The sequence below is a fragment of the Grampus griseus genome, assembly GCF_964374135.1.
Source record: "Grampus griseus genome assembly, chromosome: 12".
Classification (NCBI taxonomy): Eukaryota; Metazoa; Chordata; class Mammalia; order Artiodactyla; family Delphinidae; genus Grampus; species Grampus griseus.
In genome coordinates, this window is record NC_139006.1 from 48,472,068 (window position 1) to 48,490,839 (window position 18,772).

The 18,772-nt window shown below is 32.7% G+C and overlaps 1 protein-coding gene across 1 annotated transcript in view; it reads right to left on the reverse strand.

Moving 5' to 3' along the window:
- The window catches only part of CCDC178 (coiled-coil domain containing 178), a gene marked incomplete at both ends in the record, with an annotated part of 378,504 nt that overhangs the window by 272,939 nt on the left and 86,793 nt on the right, over positions 1 to 18,772 (reverse strand). The window contains 2 exon segments of the mRNA XM_082667126.1: positions 9,291 to 9,427; positions 9,675 to 9,737. Coding sequence (XP_082523252.1) covers positions 9,291 to 9,427; positions 9,675 to 9,737 — 200 coding nt within the window.

An 18,772-nucleotide genomic window follows, 5' to 3' on the forward strand; every position in this document is an offset into this window, starting at 1 on the left:
CAAATGTCGTCAGATGTCGTATCAAGCAAAACTAAATGAAATATGGATAAGTTTAGAGATTTAATGTACAACATGACTATAATTAATAATAGTAATTAATAATAATACTGGAAATTTGCTAAGATAGTATATTTCAGGTGCTCTCATCACACACCCACATAAAAGGTAACTGCATGAGATATGTTAATTAGCTTGAGGTAATCATTTCACTATGAATATTCAAATCATCATGATGTACACCTTAAATATGTACAATAGTTTAAAAACTAAATGAAAGAAAAACTGAAAAATATCTTCAAATTAATGAGAAAAAATAACTTTGGATCTAGAATATGATACTTCGAGAAAATCCTTGTTTGAATGGGTTGAATAGAAAATGAAGTATGAGTTCAGGGGAACAGGAGTGCTTATTTGCATAAGATTTGTTATAAAGAACAGAAGGACAGAGCTGGGATGCAGGTCTGCGTTTTATCTTGTGTTTGCTTCTTTCCAAGCTGAGCAATATTAGGCAATGTTCATACGCTATTAACAGAGAAATAATAATGATTCATGGGAAAGAGGAGAAAATTGTAGGTGCAAAGCCCCTGTGTAAGAGACAACAGCATCTACTTGGCAAGTGCATGGGTAATGAGCAGAAGGGTCTTCCATTATTATATCAGAATGTGTGAAGACAGATGCAAATAGACTGGTAAGAGAAAAAGGTAATTCTCATTTATTGCATCTGTGTTCTCTATGAATTATATGGGAAGATTATTAAAGTGAGGGTGATGTGGGCATTAGGATTGAAGAGAGTAAGAAGATATGAAACAGTTGTCAGAAAAACTGAACTGTCTAGACATTTCTTGGTAGTGCTGAATGTCACTTGAGACTTATAGCCATAAAATTTAAGTTCTACTCAGGGGCAAATGTATTCCAATGCTAAAGAAGCTTAAATATTAGGGCCTCTAACTGATCCCCAGCCCTTATACAGTCCTTTGAGTGTTCCTAACAGTGTTTTCACATGGCCATATGTTTTTGTAAAGTTTGCAAAAATGAGATATTTTAACCACAATGACTATTTTCTTTTTCTAATATAATGTATCTTCTGTCAAGTGACATTAAAATGGCTGTGGGCATTCTGTATTCATGATCTTACGTTCTTTTTTTCATAAAGAGACCTCACATTCTATAACCTTTAAGGCCCATCAAACCAGGATTCCCCCATGATGACAGAAATTAGCGCACTCATGTTTTCCTTTAGCCACAATCAGAGGTTAGGATACTGGCTTAATTCAATGATAGGGCTTTTCAAGTCATAGAAACAAGGTTTTGAAAGTTATTTAAATGAATGCTTATTTTGATCAAATATAAGTAGGTTCTGTAAGAAAGGAAGGAAGGACAAGAAGGGGAATATACAAATATAGTAGGCATGATAGATTGGTCATCTTAAAGGGTCAAATAATTGTTAGAGTGACAGTACTAGGAGAGTAAGTAAGCTGGAGAGAGAGGTGTTGGTTGTCAGAGAGTGGACTCTTAAAACTGAGATCAGCAGGTAACTCCAATATTGGAAATGACAAGATATAGGTAAAACTGTCATAGAGGGTGGTTGGTGTGAGGTGGAAGACAAGATTATTAGGAATGTGTAGGTCTAAGAACTAAGAATCCAATTTCTTGCATGTACTGAATACACACCAAATTCAGGTTTTGATCGTTTCTGAAGAGGGAGAGAATAGAAATAGGAAGGGAGATTTATTTGCAAGATTTTAATTCCTTTTTAAGAGAAGTCTAAACTAGACTAACACATTGCTGAGTAGCTATTTTGAATGGTGCATATACCACTGTCTCTTTTAATATCCGCAAAATTAAAAAATAAAAGCAAAATAGTTTAAGAATTTTCATTCAAAGGTTTGCTGTCAAAGGTTTACTGTATTTTTTTTTTTAAAAATCATAGTCTGTATCTATACTCCTATGAAGTAACAAATTAATAGGCTGGTAAGATATAGCTAAATAAATATAAAAATACAGTACCCTGTGGATTCAATCTAAGGATTCCAGGGTATTTAACAACTTCAATAATATTCTAATTGCCATCTCTACAAATAAATCACCATCCTGTTAACTCTTGATAAACACATTTCATAAAATATACCAGTATGTCTTTATGGTGTTCAATAGGTTTTTTGCTCATTTCCCTCGATTATCAACCCCATCTTTGGATCACTGCAGTTACAATGGCATGGTCTTGCTTGAGGTACAGCAGAGCATTAGAAGTAGATATTCAGAATATTTTACAGAGCTTAAATGTTAAGAAAATGGCTATATAGAAATTCATACCACACAGTTAACTTCAGCAAACTAAATTCAAACTAATCAGTTTCAAATCGTCTTAAACAAGTTCATTTTCCTTGACTTAGGTTGCTTAAGCCTGCCTATCATGTGAATAAGCAATCAAGTGAAATTATTTGCTCAAGTCAAATGTCCCAAATGTAAAAGGTCCATTGCAAATGGATGCTTATTTAAAAGACAAAATTATTAAATCATACACTGCTACTGCAAGGTAAGTAATCATATATCATCACCATCACCCAAAGGTCCTGCAAATATTTGTTATGCACATAGTACTGAACAAATTTTGTTAAGTATGGCATCTTTTTTTTAACGTTGCCATTTTTAAAATGAACTATATATGAACAATAGATCATATACTGAATTAATGTAATTTATTCAAATAGTATAAGAGTTGGGAATGGCATCAAATGGTGAGACGGTGGATACAACAGTACAAACTGGGGGAAGTTTCATGCGCGTATTCACTAGATGAGTGCCAATGATTTGCATTAAGAATTTTCTTACTATTATTTTTGAACTTAAGGAAATAAAAAGAAGCTGTGACTAAGGGGAAGGTGATTCACATAAATGGTCGAATAAAAAAGAAAAATCAAAGAAGAGTGTAAAAACAACAGAGCTCTTTTGAGAAAAGCAATGGCTATAGCCAAATAAAGAGATGCAGAATTGAATAAAGCAATAAGCTTGACTTTTTTTTTGAAGTAGTTAGTAAATGTGTCCAGAGCCTGCTGTAACACGTCAGAAATAGGAACCAAGACTTGCCAGTGGAAGAGGAGAGGCAATGTTACTAAGAAGAAAGAACATAAATTTTGGAGTCAGACAGACCTACATTCAAATCCTGATTGCTCCTTATGTAATAGGGGGGTATTGAGGATAATATACACTGTGCTTGCATACATTGAGTAAGGTAGTAATAATCAATACGACCCTTGTTTGTAGAGAGGGGAAAATAAGTTACCATGACGAGAAGCACCTGGGAAGAGTTAATGTCTGAGTTATTGTATGAATGATTTAAAAAACAAGTGATTTAATAGTGTTTTTTTTAAATTAAAAAATGTTTAACAGTATGGATCGTCATTACAGTGCTATCTGGTTAAATGAGATGCAAGACAATGAGAGAAAAAATACAAATATAAGAAAAGGTAAATAACCATTAATATTGCTGTGGAGCAGAAAAAGCACAGATAGATGTGCTATCAGAACATATAGCAGAGAGAATAGAAGCGCAGACACTGAAGCAAAAAAAGACACAAGGTTAAAAAATGTTTATATTCAGCTCTCATTTGTTCATTAAGATATTTATTTAACACGTATTGAGAAAGACACAGACACCCACGCACATGCAGACACACACAATGCCTGCCAGCAAGGAGCTCAGCTGAGAGGAGACAACAAATAAGCAAGCCAACAGTAACTGTACCTAGTGTGATAAGTGCTAGGAGAGAGTTAACCAGGGAGAGTGAGTTAATGGATACTTGTTGAGCACTGATTACATGTCAAGTGCTACCCTAAGTGATTGGGGTACAAAGATGAATTAAAACAAAGGTTGCCAGTTTATATTCTCATGAAGGAAAAAAAAAAGAGACATGAAAAAGATATTCCTCTGCAATCCTAAGTACAATAATGGAAGAAGCAGAAAAAGCAGTTAATACCACCATGGTTTGTAGAGAGGGGAAAATAAGTTACCACGAGGAGAAGCATCTGGGAAGAGTTAATGTCTGAGCTATTGTATGAATGTTCAATTAACCATATTTAAAAAACGAAGCCAAAAAAAAAAAGAAGAGGAGGAGGAGGAGAAGGAGGGGGTGGAGGAAGGAAAAGAAGGGAAGCAGAGGAAACTAGAGACAAAGACTGCAAAGACTGAAGCTTAAAACAATATGAGTTTGAATATGTAACCATTTTAATAGGCTAGAACATTAAAAAATCATGGAAGGGAGTAGTAAGAGATGTCTGGAGCTGTGAAGGTGACAGATTACTGTTTCTAATTTATCAGTCTGGAAGCTTTATCCTATAGCTGGTAGGGAGCCTCTGAAAATTTTTAAAGCTTTTGAAAGTAAATAATAATTCATCCTTTGTAGATAAATTGTACCAGTGATGCTCTATATGCTGAATCTGAGGGCTCACACTTGGAATGAGGTAGACCAGTTGGAAGCCTATTTAATATTCCAATTAAGAGACAATTAGAGGGCTTCCCTGGTGGCGCGGTGGTTGAGAGTCCACCTGCGGATTCAGGGGACACGGGTTCGTGCCCTGGCCCGGGAAGATCCCGCGTGCCGCGGAGCGGCTGGACCCGTGAGCCATGGCCGCTGAGCCTGCGCAGCCGGAGCCTGTGCTCCACAACGGGAGAGGCCACAACAGTGAGAGGCCCGCGTACTGAAAAAAAAAAAAAAAAAAAAGAGACAATTAGGACCTGGTTCATTTCATTGGTAATTGAAACAGACAGAAAGGAAAGCACCTACTGGAGACGAACATCTAAAAGACAGACTTAACAGAAGTTGGTAAGATGTTGGCTGTAAGATGGTAGAGAGGGATAATAGGATGATGCCTGAAACAACCTACTTGATAGATAATGGTGTCAAGATGTGATGTTGGGGGAGAGGGTAGATATTCAAAATGATACTATCAGGAGAAATAAAGGATGTGGGTAGAAATTAAAAAGTAAAGTAAAAATATGATACATGTTAAAATAATGAGAGTAGGTAACATTCCTGTGATAGGGAGTAGATCAAGAATGCAAATGGGCTGTGTTTAGAATTCTGAGCTAATCTATCAGGGGACCAGCAGAGATAAACGAGGGTTCCTAGAAAGAACAGCTTCAGAAAGTTAAAGGAAGAATCAAGAGCGTGGGATTTTGAACCTCAAAAAGAGATAGCCACAAATGCTTGGGTCACATAAAGAAAAAATAGCCATGCAACAAGACTAAAAAATATCCTCCCTTAGGAAGGGAGGTCCCAAACCTTACCTCATCCAACTACCACTAAAATATGTCTTTAAAAGAGAAATCTGACCATACGAGATTTTTAGTGGATTTCCATACTCTTCAGCAGATTCCAAACCCCTTAAAACGATTCATTACCTGACATTTAGTTCCCTACCTTCAATATCTGTCCCTGCCTGCCTGCCACACAAAAACACATGTGTACGAATTTATGCACGTGGGTGCGTGCACACACACACATATACACAAACACAAGTCAGGTAAAGCACTTGCTCTGAGCTCCAGCTACACAGTCAAAAGTACAGCTCTGTGAACTCACCACACTCTTACCTGTGCCCTAAGATAATTTCAGTTTCAATGTTAGATCTACTATTAACGATTATTATTATTGGACTAACATGTTAATAAGCATATTTGAGTGTTCACTAAAGGCCATTTAAACTGAAGTCAAATTAAATTCCAAAAGATGACATAAGAAAAATCCTGAATCAAAATATAGAAAATCAGGTTTCAAATGCCAGCTGTGCTAGCTGTGGGAATTAGGTTAGCTATTTTGCCTCTCTGAATCCTAAATTCTTTATTTCTTCCTTAGAAGCACACAATAATTGTTTAGAAAAAGTAGAATTCAAGAGAGGATGTATAAATATTCCACCTCCTTAGTGATCAGAGAAATGGAGTTTGAAACAATATTGAGAATATATTTTTTCATTTACTGTATTGCAATAGATTTTTTTTAAAACAATAGTAGTACTTAATGTTAGCATAAGTGCATAGCAAAACAAGCTCATGAACTGCTCAGCTTCAATAAGTGGTATATTTCTGGAAAGCAGTTTTAGAGAGGGGTTAGAAATTTTAAAATATTATAGCCAATCTACTTCTATAAATCTACTTAAAAATTTTAAACAGCAATGATGCTAAGATTTCTGAACATAATATATGTACTTACAGTAAGTCATAAAAATAAAAACCTGAATATAAAAATTAGAGTAATCCTGGCAAAAATCAAGGTTCACTAATATAACAGACTTTTGTACAGATATTTAAATGATGTATTTGAAATTTGTATAACAATGTGACAAAAAATTCAATTATGGGAATAAAATCAGAACACACGTTCATCAAGAATGAAAAAATCAGTAATATATTAACAGTGTCACCTCTATCTATTGACATGATTTTAGGTTTTCAATCTGTTTTTGAACATTTTACACTTTCTTTTCTACACTAAATATGCATTATAATCAAAGGGATAAAAAGATCATACAAGATACTTTTGCTCTGAATGCCCTGGAAATTTGATAAAATAGAGCTTGAATATCATGGTTTGGGAAACGAAAAAAGAAGTCTGGGCATATCCAAGGACACAAATTGCAAAATAGAACCGCTTTCAAAAATATGAGGATGCAAATGATTAACTCAACTTTATCCTAGGACTCAAAGATTTTCCACAAATGGTTTCCAGAAGAAAATGGACAACACACAGTAAAGATAGCCAAGAGCACAGGGAAAAGAGACAGCAAAAGCATCAGCTAGAAGAATTATATACAGAAGTAGATTACAAAGACTACAGGTATTTACATTATTGGATACAGATTATAAAATATTCATACTATGTTTAAGCAGTAAAAGATAAGCTTTAAGTATTTGCATCAAACAGGGAATCATAAAATGACTTAGAAGATTTGGAAGAAAAACAAATGAAATTTGGAAATGAGTAATTATTTTTGCATCTATCTGTCTATTTTCTTTCTCTCTCTCTCTCTCTCTATCTATCTATCCATTCATCCACCTTAGTAAGAGACTTGAAAAAACAAGATGAATGGCTGATTATGTGCTCACATATTGCCTCTGTCCTTTGTTTTCTCTTCCTTTGGAACATCACGTAGGTATGTGGCAGATGTGACTCTTGCCTGCACATCTCTTAATCTCTCCTTCATGTTACAAACTTTTCACTAATTCTCTGTTCAGCACTGTGTAATCTGCTGCTAAAATCATCCATTTAATTTTTAGTTTCAAGTACAAATTGAGAAAAAAAAACAAGTGACATCTTAAGATGTTATCTGAACAAGCATAATGCATACTATGGAAATCCTCTACAACCAGGGCTGCTACGTTCCCGTTGCCTGTGATAGACTGTACTAGTGTTCCCAATTGTTCATTATCTCTCTTTTTAACAGGATTAGACTTCCCACCCAGTTGACATTGGGCCTGGCCATATGACTTGCTTTGTTCAGTGGAGTGTGAGCAGGAGTAACATTTATCATCCTGTGGAAGCTACAGAGCCACTGAGTTATCTCACTAATGCACTTGTGCTACCAGAGCAACATGCCCTAGAAGGATCCCATCCTTCACCCTGCATCTGAGAAGTAGAAATTACATGAATCACACACACAGCAGACACAGCGAAGCTGCAGTACCAAGTAGAAATAAACCTTTATACCACTAAGACTTGGCAGGTACTCGTTGGTGCTGGATAATGTAATACAATGTAACTCTCACACTCTTCCTTTTCTCCAGAGCTGTCTCGTCATTAGCTTACCCACCCTTCAGATTTTTCTTCGCCTCTGGTTCTCTTTCTTAATAAAATAAAGTTTACAACTACAATTTTAGGTTATCGTTTAGAAAATAATGTTCCTTTTGCTTTCTTTAAAAAAGTATATTTAACATACAGATAAATTTTACAAATGGTTTCATTCTATCATCCAAAGATAAAATAAGCACTAAGAAATCTTACCAAACTTCCTACACAATTGTCCAGTATCATCATCACCTCTCTCCATTCTTTCCTCTTTCCCTCCTTTCAATAATTAATGATGGATAGCATAGTACATGTCAGGAACTATGCTTGATGATGAGAATTCAATGATGAAGAAAATATGATCATGGCTTATGTCTGCCCTCATGGATCTTCCCATTTGTTGAGGAAGATGGACACCAGTCAAATATTTACAGACACAAAGCTGCAAATATGACAAGCGACATGAAGGGAAAAATGTATGCCATATACACACATAATAGAGGAATTGGATATAACTAGACAGTCAATGAAAGCTACCCAGAACTGACTTCTCAGCTGTAATCTTAAAGATAAGTAGTAATTAACTAGGTAGAAGGTGGAGGAAAAACATTTATTGAAAAGGAATTAGCATAAAAACACCTTAAGGGCTGGGAAAAAAACGTGACAAATAGGAGAAATTGAAGTAAAGCCGTTGTATTTGAACCAAATAATAAGGCTGAACCAGGTGTGACAGGAGACTGCAGAGCCAGGCATTCCTGCCTACTCAGGAACCTTGTGGGGTTCGTTAAAGAGGGGCTTTTGTTCCCTCACCCCTGCTAAAATTAATGAAAGTATGAAGGGAAACGGATAATACTTGTGTTAAAAAAATTGAAAGAAAAAAGAACACACCTACCACAATGTAGATAATGGATTAGAAAGGGAGCAGTTATTGCAGGTAAACCAGCTTTGGAAGGCAGCTATGCTCACCACTACACCACCAACACTGCACAAAACCAGCTTTGGAAATCACCAGTTCACAAGTTCATGCAAGACATGATAATAGCTTGTACCAGAGTGCTGGTGCAGTATTGAAACAGATAAATTAAAAAATTGTTTAGTATGTGGAACATTTCTTGTTAACATGTTGAATATGAGGGTTGAAACAGAAAGGGGAATCAAGAAAACTCATAAGTTTACGAGCTAAGAAATCTAGTTTAGTAGCTTCAAGGAAGAATTGAGTACTGTCTGAAGGAGATCACGAGCTTGGTTAGACACATTCTAAAGTATCTTTAAGTATAAGAGAATATGTTCAAGGGAAGTGATATGAATTCCTTTTCATTATTTTGATTTTTCTAAATGGATTCAGAATGATAAAAGAGCAACATTTGGGATAGAAATAAAACTTAAGCTAATTATAAAGACAAACGCAAACACCATCATACCACCCCAGGAACACAAAATGAAGTGATTTATTATATTTAACATATTAGATATGCTATATAAGAATGAAAATCATATTTGCAATATTACCTGTCACTGATATAACCTAGTATAGTTTCAATATCGATCTCAAGTCTTCTATTTTCTTCCATCAATTGAGAATATGCTTTTGAGACATCTGAAGAATCTTTTGCGATATTAGAAAGCTCAATATCCCATGTTCTTTTCTTTAAAAAAAGCATCATTTATACATGTTTAAGTAAAAATGATTTAAAATAAAAATTACTAAAAGTAATTTCATTATTACACATTGGTTTTTCTTTTTGAGTGAAAAAGAAAAAGAAAAAAATGTGTAATAATGAAATTACTTTTAGTTGTATGAGTTAATACTTGGGAATAGAGAATGGAGCTCTAGTGGGAAATAGGGAAATATCAACTTACTGTGGCATAAAAATTATTAAGTGCTTCCAAATATTCATTTTCATAATTTTTTTTCTTCCAGACTAGTTGATCATAAACTCTTTTCAAATCTTCTAGCTAAGGAAAAAATACATACACACACACACAGTAAACTACGGAGCTTTCCACTCTTCTGTAAAGTAAGAAATTATCTTTCAAATTATGCAACGATAACATAATATTGATTAAAATATTATAAAATAACACCATAGGCTGTTTTCACTTATGAAAATTGATGCAAGAGTCTGAATAAAATATAGCAAAAATCAAGTCTAACAGTATACAAATGCATAATCATGATAAAATAGAATGTATTTTAGTTATAAGAATTGATAAAAATTCAAAAATTTAAATATTTGCTCTCACCAGCAAATTAAAAAAGAAAATAACATAAATATGGCCAACACTTCACAAAAAAGCCATTTGATAAATTCACTATCTAGTTTCCATAATTTTTAAACTAGCACAAGGAAAACACACCCAAATATAATATAAAGAATGAACATAAAATATCAAAATAAATCATAAAATACTGAACCCATGTCCACTGAACTCAAAACATGAAACCAGATTATCTTTCATCACCATTGTTATTAATCCTGTTTTGTGAAATTTAGCTAAATGCAAGTAGATAATGAAACTAAATTTTACTAGTATAATATTGAATATGAAAATATAATGTCTTCAATTTTAGATGATATGACTGAATACCCAGGAAGACAGAAGATTCTATTTAAAACTACAATAAATGATTTTTGGAAAAAAGTCATAAGGAAATTAATAGCTTTTATCTATAAGAGTAATAATCTGTTAAATATATTGTGACAATATTTAAAAGCTTTTGTCAAAAATATAAAGTATCTGGAAATAAATTCAACACAAAAGGGAGGACCTATAATACAGCAAACAAAAATTCTTATTTAAAAGCTTAAATCAAGAAAAAATGATATTTCATAGAAAGGTTTAATAGGATATACTGTCAGTTACCTCAAAATTAATATAAGACATGATAAAAAGGAGTATTCTCTTTGAAACTTCATGAAATGAAATTCATATGGAAGAAAAGGTATGTGAGACTAGCCAAGAGGTATGTGAAAAATAAGAATAATGTTGGAAACTCGTTACCAGATATTAAAACATCTTATAATACCATTACATTAAGGACTATTTATTTTTGGCATTACAATAAAGAACAGAAGGAAAAACAAGAGCCCAGAAATAGATCTAATGGTATTTGAATTCAGTGACAGACAAATCATTTACTTTAATTAATGGATTGGAAGAATGTAGAACCTCTGTTTAAAAAAGAAAAACAAAGTTATCTTTCTACTTCACATCTAACTCACATTATAACAAAAATAAATTTCAGATTAATAAAAACCTAAATGCAAACACAAAACAGTAGAAATTATTAATCAATATGAGTTTATTTGTATAATCTTGGGCTGAAGGATAATGTCACCTTGTCAAGTAAACCAAGATTTGTTGACATGTCTGATGGCATATTTTACAAAAGTTGTGTGGAAAAACATACCATAAACAAGAATGAAGGAAAATAAGACTGAGAAAAACGTAAAATAAAACCCCAATTTTCTGACATATAGTCCTTATGAAGGGTATCAGTAGACATGGTGCATTAAGAATATCTGAAAACTCTTCTCCATAAAGGTAATGAGAAAACTGGCCAAAAAAAGAGTCAAAATCAGCGTTTTTCAGAACTTTGGAAATTAAGTGAAGGTTTCCAGCAAATAGGGAGCACCTATTCAAGATCAGTCTAATCTGAGTAAGAGGTATGAGCTTTGTGGTGTTTTAACTTGTCCTACTCCAGGTCCATGATAGCCTTGAACAGCACACGTTTGTGGAGAAACCCATCAGTTGGGCAGCCACCAGAGGCAGCAGAACTGATCTGGAATGCTTTCAAAGCCTCATTATCACAGAACTGTCATTATTTGACCTGTCTGGTGGTTTTTTGCATGACTCCATCTGCGAGGACATCTGTACTTTCTTGATACAGAGCTCTCCCAGTACAAAACATCTCACGAGGAAATTTTCTCCCAAGCCATGATTGTCAAAATTTTAAGTAGCACAGGCAATTGATTAACTTTGTGGCCACCTGAGACAGTAGACAATGATTGGGACAAACGGTAAACTAACTGTTAGGCTATAAAACAAGTCACATTAGATTTTAAAAGATTAAAATTATATAAAGTATCTTCCCTAACCATACAGGAATGAAATTAGAAATCAGTAACAGAATCAAATTTGGAAATACAAAAACATGTGGAAATTAAACAATATACTCCTATATAACCAACAGGTCAAAGAAGAAATCTCAAGAATTAGAAAATACTTTGAGATGAATGAGAATTAAAGAACAACATAGTAAAACTTTTTGGATAAAGTTAGAGCAACACATGTATACCTGTTAACGCCTGTAATAAAGAAGATCTCAAGCCAATAATCTAATTTTACATCTAAAGGAAACAAAAAGTAGAGCAAACAAAACCCAAAGCAAGTAGAAGAAAGAAAACAATAAAGTTTAGAGTGGTAACAAATGAGTCCTAGTATACAAAAAAATAAACAACAACAAAAACCTAATAAAACCAAAAGACAGTAATTTGAAAAAGTCAAGAAATTTAAGAAAACTAGATACACTAAGAAAAAAAAGGTCAAATTACTAAAATCAGAAATTAAAGAGGGGACATTACTATTAACCTCACAAAAATAAGAATGATTATAACGGAATACTATAAATCATTTGATGCCGACAAATTAGATAAACAAGATGAAATGGACAAATTACTAAAATGACATGAATTACCAAAACTGACTAAGAAAAAATAGAAAACCCGAATACATATATAACAGGTAAAGAGATTCATAATCAAAATCTTCCCACACAGAAAAAGGCCAGGAGTAGATTGCTTCACTGGTGAATTCTACTAAATGTGAAAAGATGAATTAACAAGAGTTCTTCAAAAATTCTTAAAAATTAGGAAAGAAGTATTCTATGAGGCTATATTACCCAATACCAAATTCTGCCCAAGACATCACAAGAAATAAAACTATAGACCAATATCACTTGTGAATATAAACACAAACATCCTCCACAAAATAGCAGCAAACAATCCAGTAATATATGAGGGATTATACACCACAACCAAGTAGGATTCATGTTGGGAATGCAAGATTGTTTCAATATGCAAAAATCACTTAATGTAATATACTATATTCATATAATACAGAATCAAATTCACCTGATCCTCTCAATGGATATAGAAAAGTTATTTTACATAATTCCACACCCTTTCATGATGAAACCACTTAACAACAACAACACAAAAAACCCTACAAAATTTCCTCAGCCTGATATAAAAGTGTATGAAAAACAAACATTATACTTAATGATGAAAAATGAATGCTATCATCTGAGATCAGGATGTTTGCTCTTATCATTTTTAACATTGTACTTGAGGTTCTAGCCAGAGTATTTACGCAACAAAAATAAATAATCTGGTTTCCATATTGGGAGGATAGAAATAAAAGCATTTGTATTTGCAGATTTTCAGATCTTATACATAGAAAATCCTAATGAATCTACAAAAAAAACCCCTACTAGAGTCTAGTATAAGTTTAGCAACTTGCAGGGTATAACACAGAAAAAGTAGTTTTATTTCCATACAATAGCAATTAACAATCCAAAAATGAAATTAAGAACAAAAGTTCATTTACAGTAGCATCAAAATTAATAAATTAGGAATAAATTTTACTAAAAAGTGCAAAATTTATATACTGAAAACTATAACACATAGTTGAAAAGAGTTGAAGAGGCTTAAATAAACGGAAAGACACCTTTGTTCATGGATTAGAAGATGATAATACTCCTTTAATTGATCTACTGATTCCATGCAATCCCCTTTCAAAATGCTAGTTTACTTCTTTTCAGAAATTGACAAGCATATCCTAAAATACATTTGAAAACCCAAAGGTCCCAGGATAGCAAAAACAATCTTTGAAAGAAAAAAACTGAAGGGCTCACACTTTTGGATTTTAAAACATCCTACAAAGGTACAGTGATCAAAACATGGTAGTACTGGCACAAGGAAAGACATACAAATCAATGGAATAGAATTCAGAGTCCCTAAATAAATCAATGACTGACTGAATTCAACAAAGGTGTCTAGATAATGCAATGGGGAAAAAATAGTGTTTTAAAAAAGTGCTGTTGGGAATACTGGATACCCTCATGCAAAGAACGAGTTTGGACCCCCTACTTCATACAAAAATTACTAAAATTGGATCAAAGACCTAAATGTAAGAATTAAAATGATAAAAATATCAGAAGAAAAGATAGACATAAATCCTGTGACTTTGGTTCAGGCAACAGTTTCTTAGATATGACACTTAAAGCATGGGTAACCAAAGATAAAATAGACAAATAAGACTTCATCAAAGTTAAAAACTTTTGGGCTTCAAGAATTATCAAAAGTGAAAAGACACTTTACAGAGTAGGAGAAAATATTTTCAAACTACCTATCTGATGAGAGTCCAATATCCAGGCTACATAAAGAATACTTACAACTCAATAATGAAATGTCAACTGAATTTAAAATGGTCAAAAGATGTGAAAAGACATTTCTCCAAAGGAGATAAACAAATGGAAAACAAGCACATGAAAATTTTTTCTATATCATTAGTGATTAGGGAAATGCAAATCGAAACCACAAGATACCACTTCACACCCAATAGGATGGTTTTAATAATAAAGATAGACAATACCAATTATTGCTGAGGATATGAAGAAATTAGAACCCTCATAGATTTCTGGTGGGAATATAAAATGTTGCAGTCACTTTGAAAATAGTTGGCAGTTCCTTAAAATGTTAAACATACAATTATATTGTATGTTTAGTATAGTATAGTATGTATAGTATGCATGTATAGTATGTATAGTATAGTATGTATAGTCCCAGGAATTCCACTTCTAGGTATATAACCAAGAGAAATGACAACATGTATGCAAAAACTTGTACATCAATGTTAATAGCAGCATTATTCATAATAGCCAAGAGGTAGAAACAGCCGAAACACCCTTCAACTGATGAATGGATAAACAAAATGTGATATATACATACAATGGAATACTATTCAGACATAAAAAAGGAATGAAGTACTGATAGATTCTACAACATGGCTATGAAATGCCCAGAAGCAGCAAATCCATAGAGACAGAAAGTAAATTTGTTGGTTGCTAAGGACTGAGGGGAGGAAGGAATTGAGAATGACTGCTAATGGGTATAGGGTCCCTTTTGGGCATAATTAAAATGTTCTAAAATTACATAGTGGTTACAGTTCCATAAACTTGTAATATACTAAAAACCACTGAATTATACAATTAAAATACAAGGCCAATATTTCTAAGAGGCAACAAAATCCTGAAATTAATGACAAAGCAAATAATTCAAAAGAACATTGTTTTCCAAACCATTTCTGAATCCTCTTTATTATTTTATTCACATTTACATACTATACCACCTGTACTATTATACATTTAACAATTTTCTTAAGTCAACTAACTTATTTAAAAAAGAAACTATTGTTATTGTAAGTTAAAATCCAATATTATATACCATAAAGAGTAACTTTAAAAATAAAATTAAAAACGATTTCATGAAATAAACAGCTAATATAAAAATTAAAAAAGTAGTATTAAATGTATTCAATTTACCAAAAGAAATACTAAATATAATTTTTAGAAGAATTACTATCCATAATTAAAGGAATATTTGGGCTGATGCTATAACTTTAAGATGAGAAGTTCAAGAAATTATAAGATGATTTACCTGTATATAAATTAACAAGGTAATTGAACATTAGACTTAATTTCTAAACCAAATGAAAATAGACTTTTCATAAATGTTTGTTTCAAGAAGCCTCTGAAATATTTTCCAAAAATTTTCTTCATAAACTACCAAATTACTTAGCGAAGTGATATTCAAGCTTTCATACCCACTCATTACTATTGCTTAGTAAATAATCATGAAAAAGCTATTAATCAAGCTTTTTAGATACTGCAACATATTTTGAATGCATTTCTCAGATAAAGTTGTAACCAAGTCATTAAGAAAATGAGACACATCTAACTTGGCATGATTAAAGGGTGTATTCTATGGCTTCAGTTTTGTTGGATTTATTTTTTTCCCCTAATGTGCAATACTTATTTTAAATTTATATTAGGACATTTTAGGTTTTTGAATGAGAAAACATCTTTGTGGTATATCGTAATCTTTGATGCAGTTCTCAATCATAAAAGTCATGTAGAAACATGAATTTTTTACCCAAGAAGACTTGAAGTTCTAATTGAATTAATAGGAAGTGAGAAGTTTTCAGAAAAGCCCATATTAAAGATTAATGGCTGATCACCCATTTACAAATCTGAGAGCACGTAAGTGTATTTGGTGGTTTGAACTAATTCAGTGAATAATTTTAACAACTTCATGAAGTACTTCCCCTTAATCAACACCTTAAACCCTAATCTCTCTTGTAGATTATTAACATATTAAATTAACACACATCTAGTTGTTCAGATGAGATAACTGAGTATCTAAAAGGTGTAAATTGAAGGTCACAACCAGAATGTGGAGGAGAAATCTGAGTCCAACACTCTATGATAGATTAAAACATTAAATGTTGCTTTAAATGAATTGCTTTAAATGAATTGCTTTAAAAATTCTCTACCTCATAAGTCATCGTAGAAATGCAAATTTAAAACCACAGTAGGACAAATTCAACAAAAGCACAATAGTTAAAAATAAATAAAAGATAATATTAGATGATGCTATTAATCTGAGGCTGGAATTCTCATACATGGTGGTCTGAGTAGAAAAATGTATAACAATTTTGGGAAAAAATTTGGCATGATCTGTGAAAACTGAACATATGCATATTTGGACAAGTAATTCCCAACATAAATGCATACATAATTTTAATAAGTATTTTGACGGTCTTGGTCTGAAAAACTGGAAGGACTGAATTGTCATAAACTCAAATACGGAAGGCTGCAGGTATAATGCAATTGGATATCAAGTTTAATTTTCGAAAAGTTAAGCTTGAGAAACCCACTAGACATCTAAATGGAGACTGGGTTGGCAGTTACATATACAAAGCTTATAATAAGAGGATAAGCCCTTGGATTCTCAAATGTCTGGAGTGTGGAGAGAGAAAGAGAAACCAGTAAAGGAAACTGAGAACAAGAATCCAGAAAAGTATAAAGAAACAAGAATAGTATGTGTTCTTAGAGCCAAGAGAAAAAAGTTTCCAGAGATAAGGGTATAACCAACTTGGTTAACTGCTACATGTAAGTTAAAGAAGATAAGAACAAAGAAACAATGATTAGATTTAGCAATGTGGAAATCACTGTTGACCTAAATCAGAGGTATTTTGGTTGAATGGTGAGACAAAAAAGAAAACTGGAATGTGTTTAAGAAAGGATGGGATATTATGACCAAATGAGATTTATTCTAATAATTCAAGGTACAACATTAGGAAATCCATCAATATAATTCACTGTATTTATAGAGAAGATATTACATGAACATATCCCCAAACGCAGAAAAGGCTTGACAAAAATTAACATCCATTCCTGATTTTAAAAATAGTCAAATTGAAACTGATAAATACTTTTTAACATAATAAAATGCATATTGAATCTTAAAGCTGGCCTCTTACTTAAGGGAAAAAACTAGCAGCAATCCCATTAAGAGAAGGACGTAAAAAGGATGCCCATGATCTTTACTATCATTTAACACTGTACTTCATGTACTGACCAATGTAAACAAAAGACAAAAAATTAAAAGGCATAAAAAATAATGAAGGAATAACCATATCTCTCTTTGAAGATAAAATAATATCTTCCCTGGAAGATTCCAAGATAAACAATGACAAAACTACCATAAATAAATTTTAAATCTGTAAATTATTATAATATGATACACGTATATATATATATATTTTCCATTAGATGGTAGAGCAGGTCTATCTAAAATCTTTTTAGATAATCACTTCCTTATTTTGACTATACTGAGGTGGTTGGGAGGACAACATCCTTAAGTTTCCTTCTAATTTAAGGGATATGTGAATCACACCCTTCTAAAAGGAACTTAAATTAAAAGTAATTGAATATGTGTCTTTTGGTTGGTGCATTTAATCCATTTACATTTAAGGTAATTTTAGATATGTATGTTCCTCTTACCATTTTCTTAATTGTTTTGGGTTTGGTCTTGTAGATCTTTTTCTTTTCTTGTGTTTCCCACATAGAGAAGTTCCTTTAGCATTTGTTGTAAAACTGGTTTGGTGGTGTTGAATTCTCTTAACTTTGGCTTTTCTGTAAAGCTTTTGATTTCTCTGTTGAATCTGAATGAGATTCTTGCTGGGTAGATTAATCTTGGTTATAGGTTTTTCCCTTTCATCACTTTAAATATATCCTACCACTCCCTTCTGGCCTGCAGAGTTTCTGCTGAAAAATCAGCTGATAACCTTATGCGGATTCCCTTGTATGTTATTTTTTGCTTTTCCCTTGCTGCTTTTAATATTTTTTCTTTGAATTTAATTTTTGTTACTTTGATAAATATGTATCTTGGTGTATTTCTCCTGGGGTTTATCCTATATCGGATTCTCTGTGCTTCCTGGACTTGGGTGGCTATTTCCTTTCCCATGTTAGGGAAGTTTTCAACTACACTCTCTTCAAAATTTTCTCAGACCCTTTCTCTTTCTCTTCTTCTACTGGGACCACTATAATTTGAATGTTGGTGTGTTTAGTGTTGTCCCAGAGGTCTCTGAGACTGTCTTCAATTTTTTTCATTATTTTTTCTTTATTTTGCTCCTTGGCAGTTATTTCCACCATTCTATATTCCAGCTCACTTATTCATTGTTCTGCCTCAGTTATTCTGCTATTGATTCCTTCTAGTGTATTTTTCATTTCAGTTATTGTGTTGTTCATCTCTGTTTCTTCATTCTTTAGTTCTTCTAGGTCTTTGTTAAACATTTCTTGTATTTTCTTGATCCGTGTCTTCATTCTATTTCTGAGATTTTGGATCATCTTTACCATCATTACT